Here is a 26,706-nt window from a genome sequence, read left to right on the forward strand (position 1 = left end):
TCATTTTTAAAGATCTATGGAGAAAAATCATTTTAAGTTGCCCTAAAAGTTAATTTACCTTTCTTCACTAAAACGACGACCAATCTTGACTTTACACTTGTCCTGGGGGAGGCATGCTGCTAGTAGAGGAACTGTCCGCAACACTTTGCTTTCCTTTAATTAAAAAATTAAACTGTAGATTTTTATTTAGACAAACACACTTTTAAAATTTTATAATGAACATTTGATTCATAACATTATACAGAATTTTCACAAGTCTTTTACTTCAGACCACAGTTTAATAAAAAGAACTATCATTTCTCTGATTTATCAGTAGTAAATATACTACAAGTATACATTTTTATTCTACTTGGGTATATTTAAAGGTTTATTGATCAAAACAAGATAATATTAAATCATAGTTAAAATTACGAAAAATATAAATTTGTGTTTAACTAAATTAAATCATTTATTCTGAAAAACTTTTATTCCATTAGTAATTACCTGAAGATAATTGCCTAGATCTTTATGCTCAGAAAGCAAGGAAGATTTCAAAAAACAAAACGATGGAGCATATCAATGACACATAGAAGCCAATCTTAACAGCTCCCAATGGCCCAAAATAGAACAATATGAGCAACAAAATTAAGTTAACATAGTATTTGAATTATAACCCAAAGTATAAAATAAGAATCCAGACTGATATAAACAAATAAATGGGAGAAAAGAGAGAGGAGAATTCCAAGTAATAAATGTAAATACTTGCCACTGCAGGAGGTGGAGCTTAATTTCTCCCTCCCACTTGAGTATGGGCTGAATTTATAACCTTACTTCCAAAGAATAAAGAGTATAGAAATGGAAGAAAAATATCTTTTAAAGTGAAAAAATCTGGTGACCATATTTATAAATCCCATTAACTATCAAAAGTGGTGTTTTTTTTAATGTCCTAACATCTAACACTAAAAATCTTTCTTGTTGTCACAGGAATTCTATCCTTAATCCCAGCAGAGCCAGGTGATTAGCTATTCTGCATTAGCCTGCACTTATCTTGGTGATTTTGGTCTATAGTGCTCAGCCATTCTCTGGCTCCTCAGGTCCAACTGGGAATGTCATGCTTGATCGCATGTATAACAGAGCCCCTCTCTCATCAGTGTACCTACATACAACCCAATATTATCTTTTTCAATTTATATAATACTGCTTGTATAGATCCTTGCAGTGAATAATTTGATTATTTTTGTGTATGTGAAATAATGAAATATTATTTACTTTACTTTGGGAATATAATTTACCTAGCAAATTACTACACAAAACAGTAATGTAGCACAAATAGAAAGTATTGTATTTCCCCTCACCCCCACTGGAGCTATGCTGGACCAGAGCTGCAGACACAGGCCTCTCTTCCACAGGATGGGGTTTGTTAACGTTGTCAAAAATAAGGCCTACTTCAAGAAATACCAAGTGAGATTTACAAGATGATGAGAGAGTAAAACTGATTCCTGGAAATGCTCAGTAATCTAGGATAAAAATAAATACAACACACCCAAATACAGGATGACAGTTCGTGTAACAGACACATCATTTGTCAGACTGCTTATGCCCATCTGAAAGGAGATATGATAGTTGTGTAGCTTTTGCTCATAAACTCCCAAAGTATGGGGTGCAGGTTGGCCTGACAAATTATGCTGCAGCACATTGTACAGGCCTACTGCTGGCCCACAGGCTTCCTATAGTTTTCGCCTGGACAGGATCTATGAGAGCCAAATGTAGGTGTCAGAGACAAATACAATGTGGAAAGCATTGATGGTAAACCTGGTGCCTTCACCTGCCATTTTTGAGTGCAGGGCTTGCCAGAACTACTACTAGAAATAAAGTTTCTGGGTCCCTAAAGCGAGCTGTGGAAAGAGACTCGTCTATCCCTCACAGTTCCAAATGATTCCCTGGTTATGATTCAGAAAGCAAGAAATTCAATGCAGAAGTACATCAGAAGCACATCATGGGTCAGAACATTCTATCTAATAAAGAGGAAATATGCTAATTGACCCTTACACCGTCACAAAGATGGTGGCACCCATAGCCAATAAGGAGGGAATGTGCTAATTGACTGCCCTGCCCTCAAAGATGGCAGCACCCACAGCCAATAAGGAGGGAATATGCTAATTGACTGCCACACCCTCAAAGATGGCGGCGCCCACAGCCACAAGATGGCTGGCAGGGGAGGGCAGTTGTGGGTGATCAGGCCAGCAGGGGAGGGCAGTTACGGGCAACCAGGCTGGCAGGGGAGGGCAGTTGGGGGTGACTGGGCCGGCAAGAGAGGGCAGTTGGGACGACCGGGCTGGCAAGGGCAGTTGGGAACAATCGGGCTGGCAGGGGAGGGAGGGCAGTTAGGAGCGACCAGGCCGGCAGGGGAGGGCAGTTGGGCAGGACCAGGCCAGCAGGGGAGGGCCACTGGGGGCAACCTGGCCAGCAGGGGAGGGCAGTTGGGGGTGACCAGGCCAGCAGGGGAGGGCAGTTGGGGGCAATCGGGCTGGCAGGGGGGCAGTTAGGCGTTGATCAGGCTGGCAGGGGAGTGGTTAGGGAGTGATCAGACTGGCAGGCAGAAGCAGTTAGGGGCAATCAGGTAGGCAGGCAGGCAAGCGGTTGGGAGCCAGCAGTCCGGGATTGTGAGAGGGATGTCCAACTGGCAGTTGGACATCCCCGAGAGGTCCCAGATTGGAGAGGTGCAGGCTGGGCTGAGGGACACCCCCCCGCCAGTGCACAATTTTGTGCACTGGGCCTCTAGTTTCAGAATATCTGCATTACCTAATGGAAGATGAAGATGCTTACAAGAAACAATTCTCTCAGTACATAAAAAAACAACATAACTCCAGACACGATGGAGGAGAAGTATAAGAAAGCTCATGCTGCTATAGGAGAGAAACCAGTCTATGAGAAGAAGCCTAAGAAAGAAGTTAAAAATAGGAGGTGGAACCATCTCAAAATGTCTCTTGCCCAGAAGAAAGATCAGGTAGCTCAAAAGAAGGCAAGCTTCCTCAGAGCTCAGGAAAGGGCTGCTGAGAGCTAATAAACCAAGTCACAATTTTCTATAAAGATTTTTCAGATACAGACAATAATATACTTATTGATCAAGCAGCAAAAAAAAAGTATTGTCATAACAGTATTCACCATTCACCACCACACACACACACACACACACACACACACGTATATACACCCTTTAGGGATATTTTTGTGTGTACTTTCTCTCCTGGGTTCCTTAATTATTGATTAAAATAATAATAAATTATTACTGAAAAATAAATTTAAAGATGCTGAGAATAGCTAAATTCATCTACCTAATAAAAAGTAGGAAAAGAAAATAGGAGATTAAGTATTTGCTGGGATTTTTTCAAGAACATGAAGCAAGCTGGAGTTCTAAGGAAACATGAAAACAGCAATTTGGAGCAGTTAATATATATGCAACTAAGAGGAGACAGGTGAGAGGGGACATTTTACAGTGCTTCATACTGTTTTCTTACCTCTAGATCATCACTAGGAGACTTTGACACATACTGACATCACTTTCCAAACTTTTGACATATATATATATGCATCAAATTAATGCATGTATATATGTCAAATTAAATAGTGCCAAAAATTTATAATGTTCTCCAATACACTCCCCTAAACCATTTCCAGAGGCAATCACTTTAACTGTTTTAGTTATATCTTTTAGTATTGATCTCAATATTTCTAAACAATGCATGTTTTGCTATTTCTTGCTTTATTGTATTAGTAATTTATCAATTATCTACAAACTACCATTATCATAATAACTAACTTTAATGTACATAATTCAAAATGCATTTTATAAATATATTTAACTACTATTCATAATAAACCAGTAAAGAAGTGTATCTTTTAACGTGAACATTTTACTAATAACAAAAGTGAAAACAGGGAGGTTAATTAACTTGCCCAGGGTTACAGAGATTACAGAGTTATTAAGGATTTAAACTCAAACAATCTGCCCTTACTCTTAACTACTTGCCCTTTATAACTACAGCCTCTCATAATAAATGAGGATTCAGCTTTCTGACATCACCCCTTACCCTCACGTCTAATATATTTTTTGTAATCTTCACCCGAGGACATGTTTTGTTTTGTATTGTGCTCTTAATTGATTTTCGAAAAAGGAAGGGAAAGAGAAAGAGAGAAACATCGATGTAAGAGAGAAACATCAATCGGCTACCTCCCATATGTGCCCTCCCATATGTGCCCAGACAGGGAATTAAACCTGCAATCTGAGTATGTGCCCTGAGCGATAATCAAGTCTGCCACCTTTCGGTGTAAAGATGGCACTTCAACCAACTGAGCCACACTGGCCAGAGCTTCTAATATTTTTAGTTAAACCAATAAACAGTGTTTATATCATTATGGCTACATATACATTGTTCACAAATGGCCAAGCAGTTTAACATTTCTTTCTTGTAAAGCTTTTTTGAGAGACTGTCTTGTTTTCATTCTTAAGTAATTTTCTACATATATATACCTAGTCTTTGAAATGCTCCATCATATCACCTCCATATCATCCATGCCACTAAGTCTCCTTTTCCCAAAGCCACCTCCTACTGCTTATCCAAATGGTTTTCAATCACTTTTTAGAGGGAGCCATCAAATTGGTACATTCTTTTATTGAAAATAGTGTACTGAGATTGAGCACAAGCAGCTCAGTGTTATTGAGATAAATTAAGATTGGAAAATTCCTTGGGCAATAAGGAAAACAATATGGATGTACTTATATACACATAAGATACATTTGGAGCACACAATTGTGGACTGATTACCTAAATTGTGAACTAACAGTGAAAGGAAGAAAGGAAGGTAGGAAGAAGGGAGGAAGGATTTGAAAACATTAAAGTTGCCACAAATCAATGAAAACACCTACATTTTAAAAGCCATCTATGTCTGGAAGCACATAATAATAAAAAGACACCATACTGTGTATACTGTAAAATCATAGTAGCATTCACCATCTAAAGTTAAGCTTTAGTCAAAACTGTTATGGCCAGTAAGCTATCATTTTATGTAAATTTGAGCTGCACACTGTTGCAAGTTTAAATGTAACAAAATAATGCTAGTGACCAAACTGTCACAGTCCTGACCAAAATACGCTATTGTTAACACTGAAAAAAAGGTTGCCCAATAAATGGAATATTTAACAATTTGTAATTAAAGAATAAGTGCTTCATCATTTGGAAAAGGAAAAAGACAGACTAATATCTTTTATATCTTTGTTAAAGTCTTCAATTGGTATAGGCTTAAGAAATTTTTTAAAAAATTAGTCCTTCAAAAACCTGGGTTCAATCTATGATGTCATGAGTCCCTAAATGCTGTGACAGTTTACACTGAACTGTCACATACTATGGTAACATACTATGACTAGTTTTGTTTTAATGTAATTTTTGGTTGTCTAAGACCTCCTTCCCTTCTCTCTTCATTACTACAGTTAATCAAGAGTTACAAACACATAAACACGCATACACTTCCTAATATAGGAGAGTATTAATCAGAAACTCTTTACATATAACATGTATACTATAAAATATACATATTTGTTCTAATTCAAAAACAAAAAAATTATTTTATACATTCATTTTGTGACACTAAAATGCAGAGAGTGGTAATAAGCACAATTACTTTAAATGTAAATGGATTAAATTCTCCAATCAAAAGACATAGGGCAGCTGAATGGATAAGAAAACAAAACCCCATATGGTGCCTATAAGAGATTCACTTCAGATCAAAAAAGACATACAAAGACTAAAAGTAAAGGGATGGAAAAAGATATTTCATGAAAATGGAAACAAGCAAACAAAAAGAGCTGGGTAGCAATATTTATACCAGACAAATTAGACTTTAAAACAAAGGCTAGCCCTGATCAGGTGGCTCAGTTGGTTGGAGTGTTGTCCCATACGCCAAAAAAGGTTGTGGGTTCGATCCCCAGTCAGGGCACATATAAGAGGCAACCGATCAATGTTTCTCTCTCACATTGATGTTTCTCTCTCTCTCTCTCTCCCCGCCCTCCTCTCTCAAAAATTAATAAACACATCACTAGGTGAGGATAAATAAAAATTTTAAAGGCTCTACTAGTATAATAAGAGAGAAAGAAGGGCCAAAAACTCCACTTCTAGGTATTTATCTGAAAAAAAAAGCACTAAATTGAAAAGACATATACATCTATATGTTAACTGTGGAATTATTTACAACAGCCAAGATATGGAAGCAACCTAAATGTCCATCAATAGATGAATAGGTAAAGAAGTGGTTCATATACGCAATGAATGGAATATGACTCAGCCATAAAAAAGGACTTTCCCTGGCAGTTGCTCAGTGGTTAGAGCAACAGCCCATGGACCAAAGGGTCGAGGGCTCAATTCCCAGTGAAGGGCACACTGGTTGCAGGTTTGATCATGCCCCTGGCATGTGTTGGAGGCAATCAATTATATCTCTCACTTCGATGTTTCTCTCTCTTTTTCTCTCCTTCTCTTTTGCTCCTTCCTCCCTTCCACTCTCTCTAATAATCAATGGAAAAAATATCTTCATGTAAGGATTTAAAAAAAAAAAAGGAACATCTTGCCATCTGCAAAACACAGACAAACCTAGAGCAGGAATAGGGAAATCCGGCTGGGAGCTGCGTAAGGCCCACAAAAATCATTTGGTCTGGTCCTACCAAGGCATTAGGGATGAGCTAATTCAATGTTTGACCAAATATTTTTAAGTTGATAATTTTGTATGGCCCGCAAATGATATTATGAATATTCAAATGGCACTTGGCAGGAAAAAGGTTCCCCACCCCTGACCTAAAGGGTATTATGATGAATGAAATGTCAGACAGAGAAAAACAAATGCCATATGATTTCACTTATATGTGGAATCTGAAAAACAAAATACACGAACAAGCAAAACAAAAACAAACATAGATACAGAGAACATTTTGACAATTGCCAGATGGAGGGGGGTTGGGGAGATAGATGAAAAGGGGGTAGGGATTAAGAAATACAAACTGGTAGTTACAAAATAGTCATGGGGATGTCAAGTATAGCATAGGGAATATGGCCAATAATATTGTAATAACTATGTATGGTGTCAGATGTTTACTAGGTTTATCAGTTAACTTCATAAGTTAAATAAATGTCACTATATTGTATAAATGAAACTAATATAAAATTGTATGTCAACTTTGAAAAATCAAAATTAAGAAATAAAAACAAAAAATAAAATAATATGCTGAGAGGTACTTCTATTTTAACAAGACATCAATGAATATAAGCTATGATCAAAATTTAAATAGCAATGATTTTACTAACTCTTTACTCAAAAAAATCTTTTTCCCTTCACACAATATTGTTGAAGTTCTAAATTTCTATACTATTCAATGACAGTTTTTATGAAATAACATTATTTTCTCCATCTCCAAAGCATATAACACCATACTACCATATAATATATAAAAGAAACTATTTTTTTCCCAAAGAGAAAACATTCATCATCGATTTATTTCCAGAAATGCTAAGCAGCTGGGAGGAATGAATATGTTCATCTGTGTTTCCTCTTGTATACTAATATTCTATTTGAAATTGTGCATTTTATGAAGTCTTACTCACCTCTGCTGGATGCTGAATTATGTACAAGTAGGTAGAAATGTGCAGAGGACGCACTGGTAGAAACGGACATAAACACACTTTCTGAGGCCGGCTAAAGGGCATAAAGAAAAAGAAAGCCTGTAAATGTTTAAAATAAAATATGACAATAACCTGAAACTTGAACATAACCCAACTTTTTTATTTTTTAATCCTCACTGGAGGATTTTTTTTTCTCATTGACTCTAGAGAGAGACGTGTAGGGAGTGGCTATAGGGTTAAGCCTCGGACTGACCTGTTGGCAAAGCCACAAACAAGTCCCAGCTTACAGGGCACAGCCCCCTTAGCATAATTAGGCTTGACCTTATGACCCTCCCTAGATCCTATCTGGGTAGCTAATGGGTTTCGGGGAGGTGCAGCAAGTGCTGCCAAAACAAGTGAAACTCACAAGAACACTGTAACTATGGTGACCACTACCTTGTTTACCTCTGGCTGTAAAATAAAGCCTCAGCTTGCCATCTGGATCTCTCTCTGTGGCCTTTGCCAGGCACAGGAGATCCACCTAGAGTAGACCCAGCTTATTCTCTTTGTCTGTCTTTTCTACATCCTTCGCCGCCCCCCCCCCCCCCCCCCCCCCCCCCCCCCGCCCCTCAGGATCACCAAACGCTCTGCACAGAGAAGAGGAGAGAGGGAAGAAAGGAAAGAGGGAAAGTGAGAGAGAGAGAAACATCAATGTGAGAAAGAAACATTGATCGATTGCCGCCAACACACACCCCAACCAGGCATCAAATCCAAAACCTAGATATGTACCCTGACTGGAGATCTAACCTATGACCCTTCTGTGCACAGGATGATGCTCCAACCACTGAGAAACACTGGCCAAGGCTAAAGTTGCATTCTTTTAAAATGAAACACCAAGAATGAATTTATTCACTCAGACTTTACATATGAGAATTTGAAAAAAAGATTCTAGTAAATTCTTTATCATCTAGATCAAAGTACCTCGAAAAAATCTTGTCTTAGTTATCTGTAGTTGAACAATACTCATAAATCAGGAGCATAGTCTTTATTCATGAAGCAACACTTCTAACTTGCATTCCAAATCAAGAACAGATCTCATGTCAAAGAGAAACTTGGCAACTTTTCTACATCATCTGGAAGTTGGAGGGAACATTATGATGATAAAGTATTAGAACAGAATTACCACCTAAAAGGAAGTTATAATCAAATTTAGACATCAATCAACACGGAGAGCTTAATAATTGTGAGAAACCCAAACAGCAGCCACCAAATTATATTTGGCTAGAATTATATCCAAATATAATAGGCAGAGCATCTGCCTATATTCCCTTTTGCTGTTGTTTACTTTGTTGTTTTTGTTTTACTTACTTTTTAGTAAGTAAAGCTACTACTGTTTCAGTAACACTTGTACTCATTACAAAATGCATATGGAATAAAAAGGTACACTTCCCATCTGAGCCCTCTAGCTTAGAGTATTCTCTTCTCTAGGGGCAACCAATAACCAGTTACTTGTGTGTCCTTCCAAAGGAATTGTAGAAACATACATGGATATTTTACCATTAAACCCTACATTTGATATGTGTGTTTACCAGTATGAAATTCATCAAGCAGCCTGACACAGTGTATCATGGAAGTAAATTTTCACAACAGATCACTATTACAGACAGGTGTTATATGACATTACAATAGTGTACAAGTGAATGTGATTTTAAGGGAATTCCCAAGAGCATACTAACTACTGCAAAACTAACCACTATCAACTCCTTCAGTAATCTTGCTTATGCAGAGGTATAGCCTGAGGTAAGAAATGCTTATGCCAATAAACTTAGAGTGTGAGTAAATTGGTTCAATTGTATCTACCATCTCATTCTGCAAGAAACTGTCAAACCTATGCTCCTGCTGAAGAAATTATCTATGTGATAATCTTAGGCAGAGGTATAAATGTATTTTACAACATGTCCCCACTCCACTCTCCACCATCAAAACTAAAATGGATGATTAACCAAAGGAAAACCAATATACTTGCTTTCCAATGACATACAAAATGTCTGGTATGATTACTCTGCCCTACACTGGATTCTCTCCCAGGAATGTGAGATTTTAGGAATGGAGTCATTCCGTGGTCACAAGAAGAGTAAACAAAAGTAAACACAAAAAGGAACAGAGAGTGACTGACTGAACTAGGTATTTTGACAAACATATCAAGGGCGACAAATAGAAAGGATTCTCCATTCAGCAGAATAAAAAATGATGCACATTCAACTTCTAAAACTTTAAGCTTCTGACTTAATTTATTATTTTTGTAATCCTCACCCGAGAATCTTATTGATTTTAGAGAGGAGAGGAGGGAGGGAGGGAGGGAGAGGGAGAGAGAGAGAGAGAGAGAGAGAGAGAGAGAGAGAGGCACCAATGTGAGAGAGAAACACTGATCAGTATACTATCGAACCAGGATGGAACCCACAATCTATCTATATGACCTGATGGGGAATCAAACCCACAATCATTCAGTGTACAGGATGATGCTCCAACCAACTGAGCCACCTGGCCAGGGCTAAGTATCTAACTCTTTTATATGTAACTCTGTATATGACTAAAATGCACAGATGTCAGTAAAATTATTTTATAAAATGTAATTTCAAATCAGATGAAGCCATTTTAAAAATTCAGAATTTAATTTAATATCAAATACCTAAGAATACAAAAGAATGCCCCCCACCCCCCACCCCCAAAAAAAACCACAACTGTCCTATGCAGGAAACATCAATAGAGCCAAAGAACTGCAACCAAGTAAACACGCTGGGAGGAAGCTGCAGATTTCTGTGAATAGCAGAAAACTAGGTAAACATACCCTGAAAATAACATTTTTAGCTCATGATATATATGGTGATTATTAAAGTCCTTAATATGACAGAATAGTGCAAACACTGCCCTGATATTGGTAGCTCTGGGTTTCATGTCTGACCAAAACCTCTGTTCAGAGGAGAAAAAAACGAAAAACAACAACTCAGTTACTTGAGAAGGTAATTTCCTTACTGAGAAGACATTCTGAACTTTAGGAATATTTGGAATTAAGTAGTTTGGAGAGTTCCACTTGCAGGATGATAAGGAAAGTTGCTTCACAGACCCACTTGCCAGTGAAGCAAGCAAATACTGACAAAAACTATTTATAAAAACAACCATGTAAAGTCTAGAAATTGCCCTGAGGACATATTTGAATAGAGAAATATTATTCAAGAATGTCTACTAAAATTTGGTATAGGCGAAACCAGACTCGAAAGGGTTCTAGTTGCCCACCACTACCAGAGTCAAGTAAGTACAGATGAGGTTGAATCCTTATGGTGCATTTATTAATCAGATAGCTGACAATCTGAGAGAGCAGCAGGTATAACACTCTGAAAAGACCGCTCTGACCCTTCATTTCAAACAAGCTCATAGAGGGTTAGTGGGTGGGGAAAAATCTAAAGTTAGTGAGTTCCTACCTTAGGGTCTGCCTTCTTCCATTGTCCTTGCAAAGAGTAGCCCCATAACACAGCAAAGATAGCCTGGAATGCTGTCTCCCTTCAGATAGATTCTGTCCTTGATCTGAGCTCCTGGCTGTCTTATCCCCAGGGTCTGTTCTCCTCCTTATAATGCGTTGTTTAGTTTCCCAGGGTCTATAAGAAAATCTCTTCTTCACAGTGAGTAGCTATTAAACAATTATGATTCTATTTCCATTCCATGCCCTCCCCTATCCCAGGGACAGTTTATGGCATCTGGGCCATGACCCATTTCCTACCTTGCCCCAGCTCAGGTTGGCAGAAGCTCCATTCCAAGAAGGTGTGGCCAAAAGAACAGAGCTTCCTCTCAGCTCTTAATCAAAGTTTACTGTATGTCACAGAAAAAGGCAGGTCATCGACTCCAAGTTAAAGAGGCTAAATTCCCGGTGAGGGTGGCTAAGAGCTCAGAGGCTCCCTTTCTCCACCCAGTCTCCAGCTGTAAAACAGAAGCTTTACCACAGTGCGGCAGGCTGAGATTGCTGTGGCCCCACTCCCCACCCCACCTCCTGTTTGCTCATCTGACACCTGAATAGCAAGCCAGAGGCTACTGCCCAGCCCTGTGTCCAGAACAGTGGCTCAGAGAGTTTGCCTTGGAGGACAGGCAGAATATAAGAGCTCTGAAGTTCTCTCAAGAGTAACTGACTTTATTTTAAACAGTGTGAGGAAATTCAAGCCTAAGGGTACCTTAAAAACATTAACTCCTCTACCAGTGGTCGGCAAACTCATTAGTCAACAGAGCCAAATATCAACAGTACAACGATTGAAATTTCTTTTGAGAGCCAAATTTTTTAAACTTAAACTATATAGGTAGGTACACTGTTATTAACTTAATTAGGGTACTCTTAAGGCTTAGGAAGAGCCACACTCAAGGGGCCAAAGTGCTGCATGTGGCTCGCGAGCCGCAGTTTGCCGACCACAGCGAGCAACAAGCTAAGTCATAGGCTATCTAGTTCATCAGGGGAATAAAAAAGAAACAAGAAAGGAGATAGCTAAGAAGAGCACACCTGCAGTAGAACAAACCTCAAACAGTAGCCACAAAAACTACCCCTACTAGAATTTAATGTCAGACTGCTGAGCAATTTGTGCCCTAGGGCCGTGGTCGGCAAACTGCAGCTCTCGAGCCACATGTGGCTCTTTGGCCTCTTGAGTGTGGCTCTTCCTAAGCCTTAGGAGTACCCTAATTAAGTTAATAACAATATACCTACCTATATAGTTTAAGTTTAAAAAATTTGGCTCTCAAAAAAAATTTCAATCGTTGTATTGTTGATATTTGGCTCTGTTGACTAATGCGTTTGCTGACCACTGCTAGGGGACTACATCAAAATGCAGAACAGTCAGCTGGTAATTAGTGAAGTCTAATGGGCAGGATTAATAGCAAAAGAAGGCAGCTTTCCCAGAGAAAGATCTGGAAAAGAGATACTGAAAGAGAACCCTGGAATAGTGATTTGCACAATTCAGCTAATAAAACAAAAACCTCCAAATTGTACATTTTAAAAGAATAAATGTCATGGCATGTGAATCATTTATATATATAAAAGCCAAGTGACCGCAACAACGGAACAACTAGAATGACCGATCACTATGACGCGCACTGAGGCAGCCAACCGGCCCAACCAGGGCCCCAATCGCCCCCCAAAACCTCCCACAGCCCCTCCCCCTGGCTGGCCTGGCCCCGATCTGGCCCCCCACCCCAATCAGGGGTATGACTGGCCGGCCAGCCAACCTCCCGCAACCCCTCCCCCCCAGGGCGGCCAAGCCCCCGATTGGCCTGCCCCACCCCAACTGGGGGCAGGGCCAGCTGGCCAACCTCACATGGCCCCTCCCCCCGGGTCAGCCCGGCCCCTGATCAGCTCCCCCACCCTAATCAGGGGCAGGACCTGCCAGCCTACTGCCCACGGCCCCTTCCCCCAGCCAGCCCCCCACCACAACGATCAGGGGCAGGGCCAGGTGGCCAATCTCTTGCACCCGTCCCCAGCTTCCCCACCCTCAATCAGCCCGCTCAACCCGATCAGGGGCAGGGCTGGCCAACCTCCCGTGTCCCCTCCCCCCAACCATCCCGGCCCCGATGGGCCCCCATTGGGGTGGGCCGGTAGGATCCCACCCGTGCATGAATTTGTGCATCAGGCCTCTAGTATCTTAATAAAGCTGTTATTTTAAAAAATGAAAAATGCAATGGAAAAAGAATATTAAACGTAGTTAGTAAGAAAGAGGCATTTTTATTTGGCATTATGTTATCTCAAGGTGGGTTTCCTCCCTACATTGTAAGCTACATGAAAGCAAGAACTTGGTCTATTTTTTTCACTTTTATATCCCAATGCCTAGCACAGTAAGCTATCATTAAATACATGCTGAATGTGTGAAAGAATACCCAGATGCCTTTCTCCACCTACATCATTTCTTTTCCTACCCCTTCATTTTCTTACATATCAAATATTGCTCTCTCCTTCACTTCCTCTCTAGTACTTACACAATTAGTTTTTATTATAAATGAAATTCAGAGTCTCAGATCTTCCTTTGTTATAATTTGTGATGATTCTAATAAGTGAGAGCATAAGAGGCAAAAATATTTACTGAACAAAATATCCTATATAATAAAAGCTTAATATGCTAAGTGTCCGGCCATCTGGGCAGCAGTTTAACCAATCAAAGCATAATATGCTAATGATATGCTAAGGCCGCTCAACTGCTTGTTATGACGAGCATTGACCACCAGGGAGCAGACAGTCGACTGGTCAACCAGTCGCTATGGCATGCACTGACCACCAGGGGCCAGACGCGCTGACTGGTAGATTAGCTTGCTGCTGGGGTCCAGCCGATCAGGACTGAGTGAGATGGGCCAGAAATGCCCTGGAGCCCTCCCGTGGTCCCTCCCCACCAGGGGGCAGACGCAGCAAGCTGAGTAGTAAGGAGCAGTGAGCAGGCGGGCTGTAAGGAGCGAGGGATCCTGGACTGAGAGGGTGCAGGCCAGGCTGAGGGACCTCCCAACCCTGAGTGCACGGATTTCATGCAACAGGCCTCTAGTTTACTAATAAAAAAAGCAACTAGCCCTAACTGGTTTGGCTCACTGGATAGAATGTCAGGCTGCAGACTAACAGGTCCCAGGTTCGATTCTGGTCAAGGGTATGTACCTTGGTTGCGGGCACATCCCTAGCAGGAGGTGTGCAGGAGGCAGCTGATCGATGTTTCTCTCTCATTGATGTTTCTAACTCTCTATCCCTCTCCCTTCCTCTCTGTAAAAAAATCAACAAAATATATTTAAAAACAAAACAAACAAACAAAAAACAGCTAAACACTTTACGTGTAGACACTGTAACGGTGATTTAGGCTAAAACTACTTGTTTTTGGCTTATGCTTTGACATGCTCATAAAATATAATCACCTATTTACTATAAAGCATGTCTCCTTTGTTAACCTAAGTCTTGTTACATTTACCTCAAATTTAAAAAAAAATTATAGCTCTTTTGAATATTTTGCATTATAATTGATCAACTTTATATCTTAGCAAGTTACTTTACAATATGAATTTGTGCTTATTTGTTTATACTTTAACAGCAATTTTCCTTATACTCTTCTCCTCCACAATAGTCTGCATACACTGTGCTGGTGATTAGCTGTCCGAATGTTAAACCATCTCTTACCAAACTAGTAGATAAGTGTATAGTAATTGCTCTCCTCATTCTAAAATCTTTTTCCAAAGAACAAGAATTCTTCCTCTATCCAAACTTAACTCTTAAAGATTTAGATATTTCAAATTGTTACTAGATTTAAAAATTATAAATTCCAAAATTTTTTATTCAAATATTTACTGTACACTTATGGGCCAGATATTAGGCACTTGGGGCAACAAAACAAAGATTCCTGCTCTCATGGAGCTTATTTGTTTTTGATATGCCAGAAAACTCCTTCCTTCCTTCCTTCCTTTGAACTATTGTGGTTGACAGAAAAAAAAATACCAGAAAACTACACATCAAAACATTATTTACACATAATGAACATTCATTTTAAAATAAAAATCAAACTACTTCTAGAATCTGTACAGATCTAAGAAAGAAAAAACTAATATCTGAGGAAATATCAACTAGTCAATTGGATATAGGCTTGGGGAAGAACTTAAGGTATGTCACTGACAATGTCATTGTCTTGCTATGTGAGCTGGAGCACGTCACAGGTTTTCCAATTTCCTCCTTCATAAAGCTGGTAATAAAGTACCAGGAAAGTTCTGGGGAATAACTACTGAATGAATCATAAGCAAATGTTATAAAATTGTAATCATTTACAAATATTAATTTTCAGCTAATGTATAACAGAATGACCAAAGTATGAGCTGAGGTTTTACCCTCTTCCACATGTATAATGTATTGCCAATGTATTGTAAGTACAGTGGGGCCTTGACTTACGAGTATAATTCGTTCTGTGACGGAGCTCATAACTCAAATTGCTCGTATGTCAAATCACTGTGACGTTTGCTGCGCCAACTAGCGGTGGGGTATCTGAAGCTGGCTCGTAACCCGAATTTTTTTGAGCTTGCAACTCAAAGCAAAAAATCGGCCGAGAGATGGCTCATATCTCAAAAAAACTCGTTAGTCGGGACACTCGTAAGTCAAGGCCCCACTGTACTGTTTTCCATCATTGTGGTTTATCTTCTTTAAAATATATACAACCCACTTAATGTTAATTATATTCTTAAAATATAAGTAAAATTTTTGAATAATTTCCCTGAGGAAATTTTTATAAAATCTATGGGTTGTTTTTTTTTCTTTTCTCATTAAGGATTATAGGAATAAATATGTAGGACTCCTGTCAGACTAAGATTGACTGGCTTCTGAAGTGAATGCTATAATACAAGGGTAATCTGTCACTCTGGGCATGCTATCTCTGCCAACCTGTAGGCAAATGAAATTGTAGCTGGCATATGACCAGAGATGCTAGAACCTACAAAAAAACATTTTTCAAAAATTTAATTAAATGCCTTAGATAAGATCCACCAAAACTACTTTTCTCATAATACTAATTTTAAACAAGAAAATCTCACAGAGAAAAACATGTAAGGATTAGTGAATAGATTTACAAGAATTAATATTTTAAAAGAATTTCTTTTACCTATATAAAAAAAAAGCAAATGTAGAACACAGAAAAATAGTGCACCTCAGATTTCCCAATACTCAACAAGATTGTTATAGTCCCAACAGAGTGAAAAAGCAAAGAACAAAGAGTTTCATAGCCTTCAATAGATTACTTGAATAGACACTATTACACATAAAAATGCCAACAACTTGGTGATTTTAAAACAAGCTTTAAAAAACTAAATACCACAGTGCCCTCTACTGTCATTTTAAAGGAATATAATCTTTATCATAAACTAGTTTTTAAATTTCTGAAACCAATTAAAAAAGAAACAGCTCTGTCCTGGCCAGTCAAGGATGCCTACCTTGGTTGCAGGATCTATCCCTCGTCCCAGACCCAGTCTGGGCACATTCGGGACACAATCAATTAATGTGTCTCTTTCATGTAAATGTTTCTTTCTCTCTCTCTCTCTCTCTCTCTCTCTCTCTCTCTCCCTCCCCCCTTCCCTCCCTCCCTCACTCCTCCCTCCTTTTCACTCTCTCTAAAAATCAATGGAAAAAATATCCTCAGGTGAGGATTAACAAAACAAAAAAAGAAAAATAATCCTCTAAATAATAAAAAAAACAGCTCTTCTTTATCAATATTATACTAAACTTTTACCTCATAAAGAGAAAAAAAATAACTTGTATGTCTGATTGCTTCAAATATAAATAACAATAACATTTTCATACTCCCAAAAGTTGTTTTTATCACTATACTATTATTTTATAACTGACTTCAGTAGAGGAAGGATAAGCTTAGAAAATAAAATCATGTTACAGGAAAGGAAGCAACTCTATAAAGACAATAAATATCTTTTTTTTTTTTTAAATCTTTATTGTTCAGATTATTACATTTGTTCCTCTTTTTTCCCCCCATAACTCCCCTCCTTCCAGCTCCCACCCCACCCTCCACCCTCACTCCCCACCCACTGAGTTCATCCCTAGGTGCATGATTTTTGTCCAGTCTCTTCCCGAATCTCCCATTCCCCTTTCCCCCCCAAGAATAGTCAGTCCATTCCCTTTCTATGTCCCTGATTCATTATAGTCACCAGTTCATTCTGTACATCAGGTTATTTATTCACTTGATTCTTAGATTCATTTGTTGATAGATGCATATTTGTTGTTCATAATTTGTATCTTTACCTTTTTCTTCTTCTTCCTCTTCTTAAAGGATACCTTTCAGCATTTCATATAATACTGGTTTGGCGGTGATGAACTCCTTTAGTTTTTCCTTATCTGTGAAGCTCTTTATCTGACCTTCAATTCTGAATGATAGCTTTGCTGGATAAAGTAATCTTGGTTGTAGGTTCTTGGTATTCAGCACTTTGAATATTTCTTGCCATTCCCTTCTGGCCTGCAAAGTTTCTGTTGAGAAATCAGCTGACAGTCGTATGGGTATTCCCTTGTAGGTAATTGAGCCTCTTTCTCTTGCTGCTTTTAAGATTTTCTCTTTGTCTTTTGCTCTTGGCATTTTAATGATGATGTGTCTTGGTGTGGTCCTCTTTGGATTCCTTTTGTTTGGGGTTCTCTGCGCTTCTTGGACCTGTAAGTCCATTTCTTTCTCCAGGTGGGGGAAGTTTTCTGCCATTATTTCTTGAAATAGGTTTTCAATATCTTGCTGTCTCTCATCTTCTGGGACTCCAATGACTCTGATATTAGTCCGCTTAAAGCTGTCCCAGAGGCTCCTTACACTATCTTCACACTTTCGGATTCTTTTTTCATTTTGCTTTTCCAATTGGGTGTTTTTTGTCGAATCTTTGGTTTGATTATTGTACTCCTCTGGTCTGCTATTGGGTATAATATTCTTTATTTCAGTCCGTGTATGCTTACTTTCTAATTTCTTTATCGTAGCATCGAGGGTCTCATTAGTTTTCGTGAGGCTCTGCACAAATTTATGGCAAGCCCTCAAAATTGCGATTCTTAGCTCCATATCCTCCATTTCTGTCATGTTTTTTTGTCTCCGCATCTTTTATGCTTTCTTGGTGCACCCCCTTGTGGTCTCTGTGCGCAGTCTTGTTCTAGCGAAGCCTTAATTGTTGTAGTTAACACTAGAGGGATTTGACCACCAGGCCGACTGGCGGTGGAAATCAGCTGTGGGAAAACTTCAGTCCTCAGGGGAGGTGCTAGTCCAGCCCTTGCCTGAGGCGGTCGGCAAATGGTTGTGCGCGGGGGGTTTGGGCGGGGCGGGCTCAACAGGGCGGGGGGAGGGAGCAGCTATGGCCGCTCTCAGTCCGTCCCCAGGGGCTCTGCCTCTCTGTCCCAGCAATCGCTGCAAACCTCGGAGGGCCGTAGCCAGACAGTCCCGCTTCTCCCGTTTGAGTCTGGGTCCCTAGAGACTCGCCCGGATCTGTAGCCCAGAGTCTGAGACTCGCTCCTGATTGAAAACGACAATCGCGCCCTCAGCTGCCAGCCCGCTTTGCGCGCGCACCCTCACCACCGCTCCGCCGTACCTTTAAATTTTCCACACTGCGCCTCCGCTGAGCGTCGGAATGCTGTTGTTTTTGCTTCTAGTTGAAGAGACTCTCCTCAGCCAGCCTTCCTGTGGTTCTGGTTGATGTCCGCTCCGACTTTTAGTTGTATTTTTGAAGTGGTTGTCCACGGCGGCAGTCTCCGGTGTTTACCTATGCCGCCATCTTCGATTCTCCTCGACAATAAATATCTTTAAATGAGAGTTCAGAGACCTGTGCTCCAGAGGTCTAAAGCAGTGCTCTCCACTCCCCAACCCCTCCCCTTTGACAAATTTGCCTTTCTGACTGAAAAGTGAGATGCCACTAATACAAATGAGACGCTGACCATAGGCAGGTAAAGGATTCAAGAGATAAAAGCTCTATCTTAAAAAAAAAAAGACAATAATTAAAATTGCTTCTCCCCCATTGCTGCCCCCCCCCCCCCAAAAAAAATTGCTCATCCCAAAGTAACTAAAAGTAGTCATGGACAAAGGAAAATGGAAGAATTGATGGATTATAAGACAAATACTCCCCTCAAAGTATTTATTATATGCAACAGGAAAACAAAAGCAGCAATACTATTCATTTCAGTATAATTCATTATTATTTGGTATACTATACTAATAAAAATATGAAAGCTAAAGCAGCTATACTTCTTAGTAGTCATCTGACCTTGAGAGACTATAAAAGGGAATAACTATTTAATTCATAAAGCTATCTTATGTACTGAATAAAAATATAGATGTAAAAGCACTTGTAACCTGTGAACTCTTTAAGTAATGACAAATTTTAGACTATACTACTTCCGAATATGTTTTCTCACTACATAAGCACTAACAGAATTATGAATTATTAATTTCGGGCAAATATACTTTAAAGAATTAATATGCTTTGATGTTCTTTGAAGAAAACTTCTATCAGAGGGTAATAACTAACTCTTATTTTTCTTGGGGAATATAAATCAAACATTTAGAAAGCTCTAATGTGATTTTTAAAATTGGTCACTCCTCCTTGGAGATTTAATTAAGATTATGAAAAAAAAAATTCCCTTTTGACATATATCATCTTTGCTCAACTTTAAAGATATGATTAGCTTGCAAAGCAATCTATAAATCAGTTAGCTTTCCACATATATTACTAATGAACTACTTCAAAGAGTAAACATATTTTCTATACTAACAGAAAAGAGAACATTACCTTAATAATTTTCTCTTAGGAATATACTTTTGAAATGCACAAAAAATTAAACTTGCAGATTATCTAAGTTTTTAACCCTAAAAATTATCATCAATAACCTAGTTGATTTTAATTTTTTAATCCTCACCTTAGGATATGTTTGTTTCTTTATTGACTTTAGAAAGAGAAGGAGAGAAAGAGAGAGAGAGAGAGAGAGAGAGAGAGAGACATGGAGTGATCTCTTGCCTTCCATATGCACCCCCATTGGGGATAGAATTTGAAACCTGGTTCTGTGCCCTAACCAGGAATTAAAAACCACGACCTCCAGTGTATGACACAATGCTCCAAATAACTGTGCCCCACTGGCCAGGGCTAACCTAGTTGATTTTGAATTTACCAAAACCGTTTGCTTTCTAATTCTAATTAGATACCAATTCAACAATCTTTATTTCAAACTACCTTGGGGGAAAGATTAAAAATGGCGGCAGAGTAAGTGGACATTACACAGACATGCTCCCAGGACCAAACTGATATTACAACTAAAATATAGAAAAACTTCCTGAATAATCAACAGAAGACTTGCTAGAGAGAACCCTAATAACCGAGGACCGAGAGTGGAGACCACAGAGAGACTGGTAGGGGGGCAGAGGCACAAAAGGGCTGGCCGGGCTCCAACAGACAGCAACTGAAGTTCCAGAGAGACATCGCAGCTGTGGGGGGTTGCCTCTGAGAACTCTGGAGTCTAATCCCCAAGCTGGGCCCCCCAGCAGAAAGCACCAGCACTGAGAACAGTACCCACATAACATAAAAGCAGCAGGGTTGCTGTCTGCCAGGGAATATACAGCTAGAAATTCAGGCACCCTCTTAAAGGGCCAATACACAAAATTCCTTGTCAAGCCACCACCTTGTGCTTTAGCAGAGGGAGGGCAGAGTGGACTGGAGCTGTATGAGCAGACGCCAGGATGGGGGCTTTGGGGTTAGAGCTCAGGAGGCAGACACCCCGGTTTCCTATGCTTAGTCATTCCCTCATGCTGTAGAGGTCATCTTTCTCATGCAGACATTTGCTATACAGGCTACCTTGCCTGGGGGGAAGATAGTTGATCCACCCTATCGGGAAAACATCTTGCCCATGGTGTGGAGTTGCTCAGGACTATAAAAGACTGAGAATAACAATTAGCCTCCAAGCAGAACAATTGCTTCACCCTGTTGAAAAAAACTCCTGAAAATCCTATCAGTCTGTAGACCAGTGGTTCTCAACCTTCTGGCCCTTTAAATACAGTTCCTCAAGTTGTGACCCAACCATAAAATTATTTTTGTTGCTACTTCATAAGTGTAATGTTGCTACTGTTATGAATCATAATGTAAATATCTGATCTGCAGGATGGTCTTAGGCGACCCCTGTGAAAGGGTCCTTCGACCGCCAAAGGAGTCACGACCCACAGGTTGAGAACCGCTGCTGTAGACAAAGGCGTCTCTGGAGACTTTGAGTCTTTGAGTTTTTGCCTAATCAGAAGCAGCATTTGACACTGTCCTGCACTAGAGATTGAGAGGCAGAGCAATCTACCTAAACAAGCAGCCAAAATGAGGAGGCTAAAAAACAACCCCCAAATGAAAGAACAAGAAAATTCTCCAGAAGAAGAGATAAATGGATAAATAAATTTATCTGATACAGAGTTCAGAATAATGATGATAAAGATGCTCAACAACATGCAAAAAGATATGAAAACAGAAATAAAGAATGACATAGCACAAATAAAGAACACATTGGAAGGAATACATAGCAGATTAGAAGAAGCTGAGGATCGAATCAGTAAATTAGAAGACAGGGTTGAAAAAAATCACTCACTCAATTAAAAAACAATTAAAAAACAGGAGGGAGCTGTGGGAAAATGTGAAACATAACAATATTCAAATAGCAGGTATGCCAGAAAGGGAGATAGGGATAGAGAACATGTTTGAAGAAATAATGGCAGAAAACTTCCCTAACCTAGTAAAGGAAAAAGTCACACAAGTCCAGGAGGCACAGAGAACCCCAAGCAAGAAAAACCCAAACAGACCCAAATCCAGACACATCGTAATTAAAATGCCAAAAATTAAAGACAAAGAGAGAATCTTAAAGGCAGCAGGAGAAAAGAAAACTGTTATCTACAAAGAAACTCTAATAAGGCTGACACCTAATTTCTCATCAGAAACTCTACAGGCCAGAAGATTTTTTGGCATGACATGAAGTACACAAGGTAATGGAAAGCAAGAATCTGAAACCAAGATTACTATATCCAGCAAGGCTATCATTCAAAACAGATGGTCAAATAAAGAGCTTCCCAGACAAAAAAAGGCTAAAGGAGTACATCACCACCAAGCCAGCATTACAAGGAATGCTAAAGGGACTGCTGTAAGGAGAAGAAGAAACAGAGAGAGAAACCTAGCCATACAGAATTAAAATGGCTACAAATAAGTACCTATCAATAACCCTAAATGTAAATAGATTAAATGTTCCAATCAAAAGGCATGCGTAGCTGAATGGATATAAAAACATGACCCAACTATATGCTGTCTACAAGAGACCCACCTCAAAACAAAAGACACACACTGGATGAAAGTGAAGGGATGGAAAAAAAAATTTCTATGCCAATGGAAAAGAAAAAAAAGCTGGAGTAGCAATACTCATATCCAACAAAATAGACTTCAAAATGAAGGCCATCACAAGAGACAACAAAGGTCACTACACATAATACTAAAAGGATCGATCCAATAAGAGGATAGAATCCTGGTAAACATATATGAACCCAATATAGAAGCATGTAAATATATTTAAAAAACAAAAAACTTCTAGAGGACTTTAAGAGAGAGACAGACATAGTAGGAGACTGTAACACCCCACTGACTTCACTCAATAGATCTTCCAGACAAAAACTTAACAAGGAAACAGTGACTCTAAAGAACACACTGGATCAGATGGATTTAACTGACATTTATAGAACATTTCACCCCAAAGCTGAAGAATATACATTCTTCTCAAGTGCACATAGATCATTCATAAAGATAGACCACATCTTAGGACACAAAACAAGTCTTTACAAGTTCATGAAAACTGAAATCATATCAAGCATCTTCTCAGATTACAGTGGAATGAAATCAGAAATCAACTACAGTAAAAACACCCAAAAACATTCAAATACATGGAGGCTAGTTATGTGTTTAGAGAAATAAATTCTATTTTAAATAAATGGCCAAAAAATTGTGATTTAGTGATTACTCAAATCTAAGAATGATTTTTCGTTTTTAAAACTATTTTAAGCATAAATGTTCACAGAGAAAACTAATAAGACCCTAACAGCCTAATAAAATAAAATATAAAGAGCCATCAATTAGTTTATATTGTATTGATAACACCTAATAGCAGCGGTTCTCAACCTGTGGGTTGAGACCCCTTTCGGGGGTCGAACGACCCTTTCACAGGGGTCGCCTAAGACCATCGGAAAACACACATTTCGATGGTCTTAGGAACTGAGACACCGCTCCTCTATCCGTCTCCAGGCGGGTCCACCCACATACAAGTACCCGGCGTATTAAAGGGTAGTGGCATTAGGAAGGTTGAGAACCATTGCCTGATAGTCTTCATATTTCTAGAATTGTATTCTAAACAATTAAAACAAACAAAATGCATAGCATGCCAACAGGGAGAAGAGCTTTTAAAAGGTAGAAAAATTTACTAGAAAAAGCTACATGCAGAAATATTGGCATGAATCTAAACCCTAAAATATTAACAAAATGTAACTGAAAACAAGCTAAAATCCAGCAAGCCATTTTTATTTTTCAAAAGCAGATCAGATTAGGGGTATGAAAGATAAAAATGAAGAGCAAAGAGGATTTTTAGGGTATGAAAATACTCTCTATGATACTATAATAGTGGATATATATTATTAAAATTTGTCCAAACTTAAAATATGCACAACACCAAGAATTAACCTAATGTAAACTATAAACTTTGAGTGATACTGATGTGTCAGTGTAATTCATGAACAGTAAAAATGTGCCACTCCGGTGGGGAATGCTGATAATGAAGGAAATTATTCATGGGTGGGTAGGAGCAAGGGTTATATGGGACATCTCCATACCTACCACTTCAATTTTGCTGTAAATCTAAAAGTACTCTTTAAAAAGTAAAGTCTATTGCCCTGGATGATATGGCTAGGTTGGTTGGGCCATCCCATGCAACAAAAAGTTGACCGTTTGATTCCCAGGCAGGGCACATGCCTTGGTTGCAGACTTGATCCCTGGTAGGGAGCAGCAGGACACAGCAAATCAATGTCTTGCTCTCACAAAGATGTTTCTCTCTCTCTCTCTCACCCTCTCCCTTGCTCTCTCTCTCTCTAAAAATCAATAAAAAATATTTTTTTAAAGTAAAGTCTATTAAAGGGGGGGAAGCAGATCAGAAAAGTTATAACCCTTTGCTAAACAAAAGAGACTACTTTTTTAAAGTATATACAACACTTATAATTAGCAGTTTTAAATAGACTGAAAACTATATAATAAAGCTCACATGATACTTTAGCCCTGGATTTATATTTGAAACACTTTTCTTTCAGCATTTTTAAGTCTTATCATCTAACACCCTTAGACAGCTTGTTTAAATAAATTATATTCAACGCCCCTTCTATTCATATAAATGGTGCCTTCTAGACACAAATTATCCATCCTCCTCAAAAGTCTATTAAGGTTCTACTATACATAGTACACTTAGAAAATATAAAAAGTTCCTTACACTCCAGATCCCTTCTTCTGAGGTCTTACAATCCAGCCCTGGCAAAAGAACAAAATGTCCCCAGTAGGATACCCCAAGCACTCAAGTGGTACAGATCTTCAGCCAGTCTGTCCTAGTCTCCTGGGAATGCTTTTCTCCTGGCTGAATCCTTCCCATCTTTCAACTTTCAATATAAATGCTATCTCCTCAGAAATCTTTCCTGACACCACCACCCCCTTCTATTTTTATCATAGCAACCTATTCCTTTTCTTCATTGCTGGGTGTTTTTTCAAAACTGTAATTATGTATTTGGTTTCTTGTTTACTGGTTTACTATCTGTATCCAATACCAGACTGAACACTCCATGTGGACACTGACTCCACTGTATTACCAGTGATCAGCAGAGCACTCAATAAACAATGGTTAAAGGAATGCATAGGTCCGGTACCCAGGAGAAGGGTATGGGCTAGAGCAGTGGTCAGCAAACTGCGGCTGGCGAGCCACATGTGGCTCGCGAGCCACATGCGGCTCTTTGGCCCCTTGAGTGTGGATCTTCCACAAAATACCACGTGCGGGCGCGCATGTACAGTGCGATTGAAACTTCGTGGCCCATGCGCAGAAGTCGGTATTTTGTGGAAGTGCCACACTCAAGGGGCCAAAGAGCCACATGTGGCTCGTGAGCCGCAGTTTGCCGACCACTGGGCTAGAGCAACAATTTTCAACCGGTGTGCCACAAGAATTTTTAAAACATGCAATCTCTGACTCTTGAGTCAGGGGCACTGAGCTCTTTTCCCTAAGATGTTAAATTTAAAAAAAATGACAACAGCTCACACAATAGCTGCCCAGTGTGAATGAATCAAAATTATACCTATTTTTTTTTTCAGATGAGCAAAATATATAAAATCTTTTTTGGTGTGCTGCAGAATTTTAGTAATTAGTTTACGTGTGCTATGAAATCAAAAAAGTTGAAAATCGCTGGGCTAGAGATATTGTAGTTAGAGACGATAACTTACCCATGAAAACTGGTAACATCACTTGTGGGAAGCGTGTGGTATTGGAAGAGAATTTAGAATCATGACCTGAAGTGCAACATTTAGAGTTAAAGCAGAATAGGAAAAGAAGTCTAGGGCAAAGAAGTCAGATAAACCAAAGGGAAGCCACAGAAAATGTGTTTCAAGAAGTGAGTATTGCCCGGGCCTCGTTGGTTTGGCTCAGTGGATAAAGCATTGGCCTGCGGACTAAAGGGCCCGGGTTCTATTCCAGTCAAGCGCATGTACCTTGGTGGCAGGCTCCTCCTGGGCCCGGGCCCTGGTCCGGGTGTGGGCAGGAGGCAACCAATCAATGTGTTTCTCTCATATCAATATTGCTCTCTGTCTTTTATTCTCTCTTCCACTCTCTCTAAAAATGAATGGAAAAATATCCTCTAATGAGGATTAAAAATAAATAAATAAAAATAAAGCAGCTGTACCATTTTTAAAAAATAAAAAGTGATAATTATATATATATAAAAAAGAAGTGAGTATTCAACTGCAGAATGCTGCCAAAAAGTCTAGTAAGAATTGAACAGAAAAGGATCCGTTGGATTTCACCTCATGCATATTACTGGTGGCTTTAGTGAGAGCCAACTCAGGACAGTAAACATCTGGTGAGAGCCAACTCAGGACAGTAAACATCTGGTGACTAAGCGCAGTGTGATTCCAAGGTGAGGACGCAGGGGCACCACCTAACAGTTACATTGTGGAGGGCAACAGTGAGCTAGGTGATAGATGGAGACCTTCAGTATCCAGGGAAAATGATCCAGAACACCCAGGACGAGAAGAGAATCGTGTATCTCAATAGCAAATGTTGGAACAAGCAGGGAAAGCAATCCTCACAACCCTCCTGACAAGTACCCACACAATTGCGCGCATTGTGAGCATTCAATGTGAGCTGGTGGTGGTGCTGCGTGTTCAGTCCAGAATCCCGTCCTCGGACTGTGCGAGACCACGTCTGTTTTATCCATAAATGCCTGCATCCCCAGGACCCGGCACACAGTGGGTGCTCAGTAAATATTTCCGAGGGAATTTAGAATTCTGA

The 26,706-nt window shown here is 39.4% G+C and overlaps 1 protein-coding gene and 1 pseudogene across 3 annotated transcripts in view; one reads left to right on the forward strand and one right to left on the reverse strand.

The window, feature by feature from the left end:
- DTWD2 (DTW domain containing 2) overlaps window positions 1-26,706 on the reverse strand; it is a 73,370-nt gene that overhangs the window by 46,011 nt on the left and 653 nt on the right. For all 3 annotated transcript variants that reach the window (XR_011471217.1, XM_070412507.1, XM_070412506.1), the window contains exons 2-3: window positions 7,626-7,716; window positions 59-153 (exon numbers count right to left, since the gene is read on the reverse strand). Coding sequence is in view for 2 of the 3 variants with exons in the window: in XM_070412507.1 (XP_070268608.1) it covers window positions 59-153; window positions 7,626-7,716 (186 nt within the window). In the remaining variant the exon portion in view is untranslated. The remainder of the gene's footprint in view (window positions 1-58; window positions 154-7,625; window positions 7,717-26,706) is intronic.
- On the forward strand, window positions 1,390-3,043 carry LOC139008146 (large ribosomal subunit protein uL18-like; annotated as a pseudogene).

This window comes from Myotis yumanensis, unplaced genomic scaffold (assembly GCF_028538775.1).
Source record: "Myotis yumanensis isolate MYYU_CA2020_CCGP unplaced genomic scaffold, mMyoYum1.0.hap1 SCAF_4, whole genome shotgun sequence".
In the NCBI taxonomy this organism is placed as follows: domain Eukaryota; kingdom Metazoa; phylum Chordata; class Mammalia; order Chiroptera; family Vespertilionidae; genus Myotis; species Myotis yumanensis.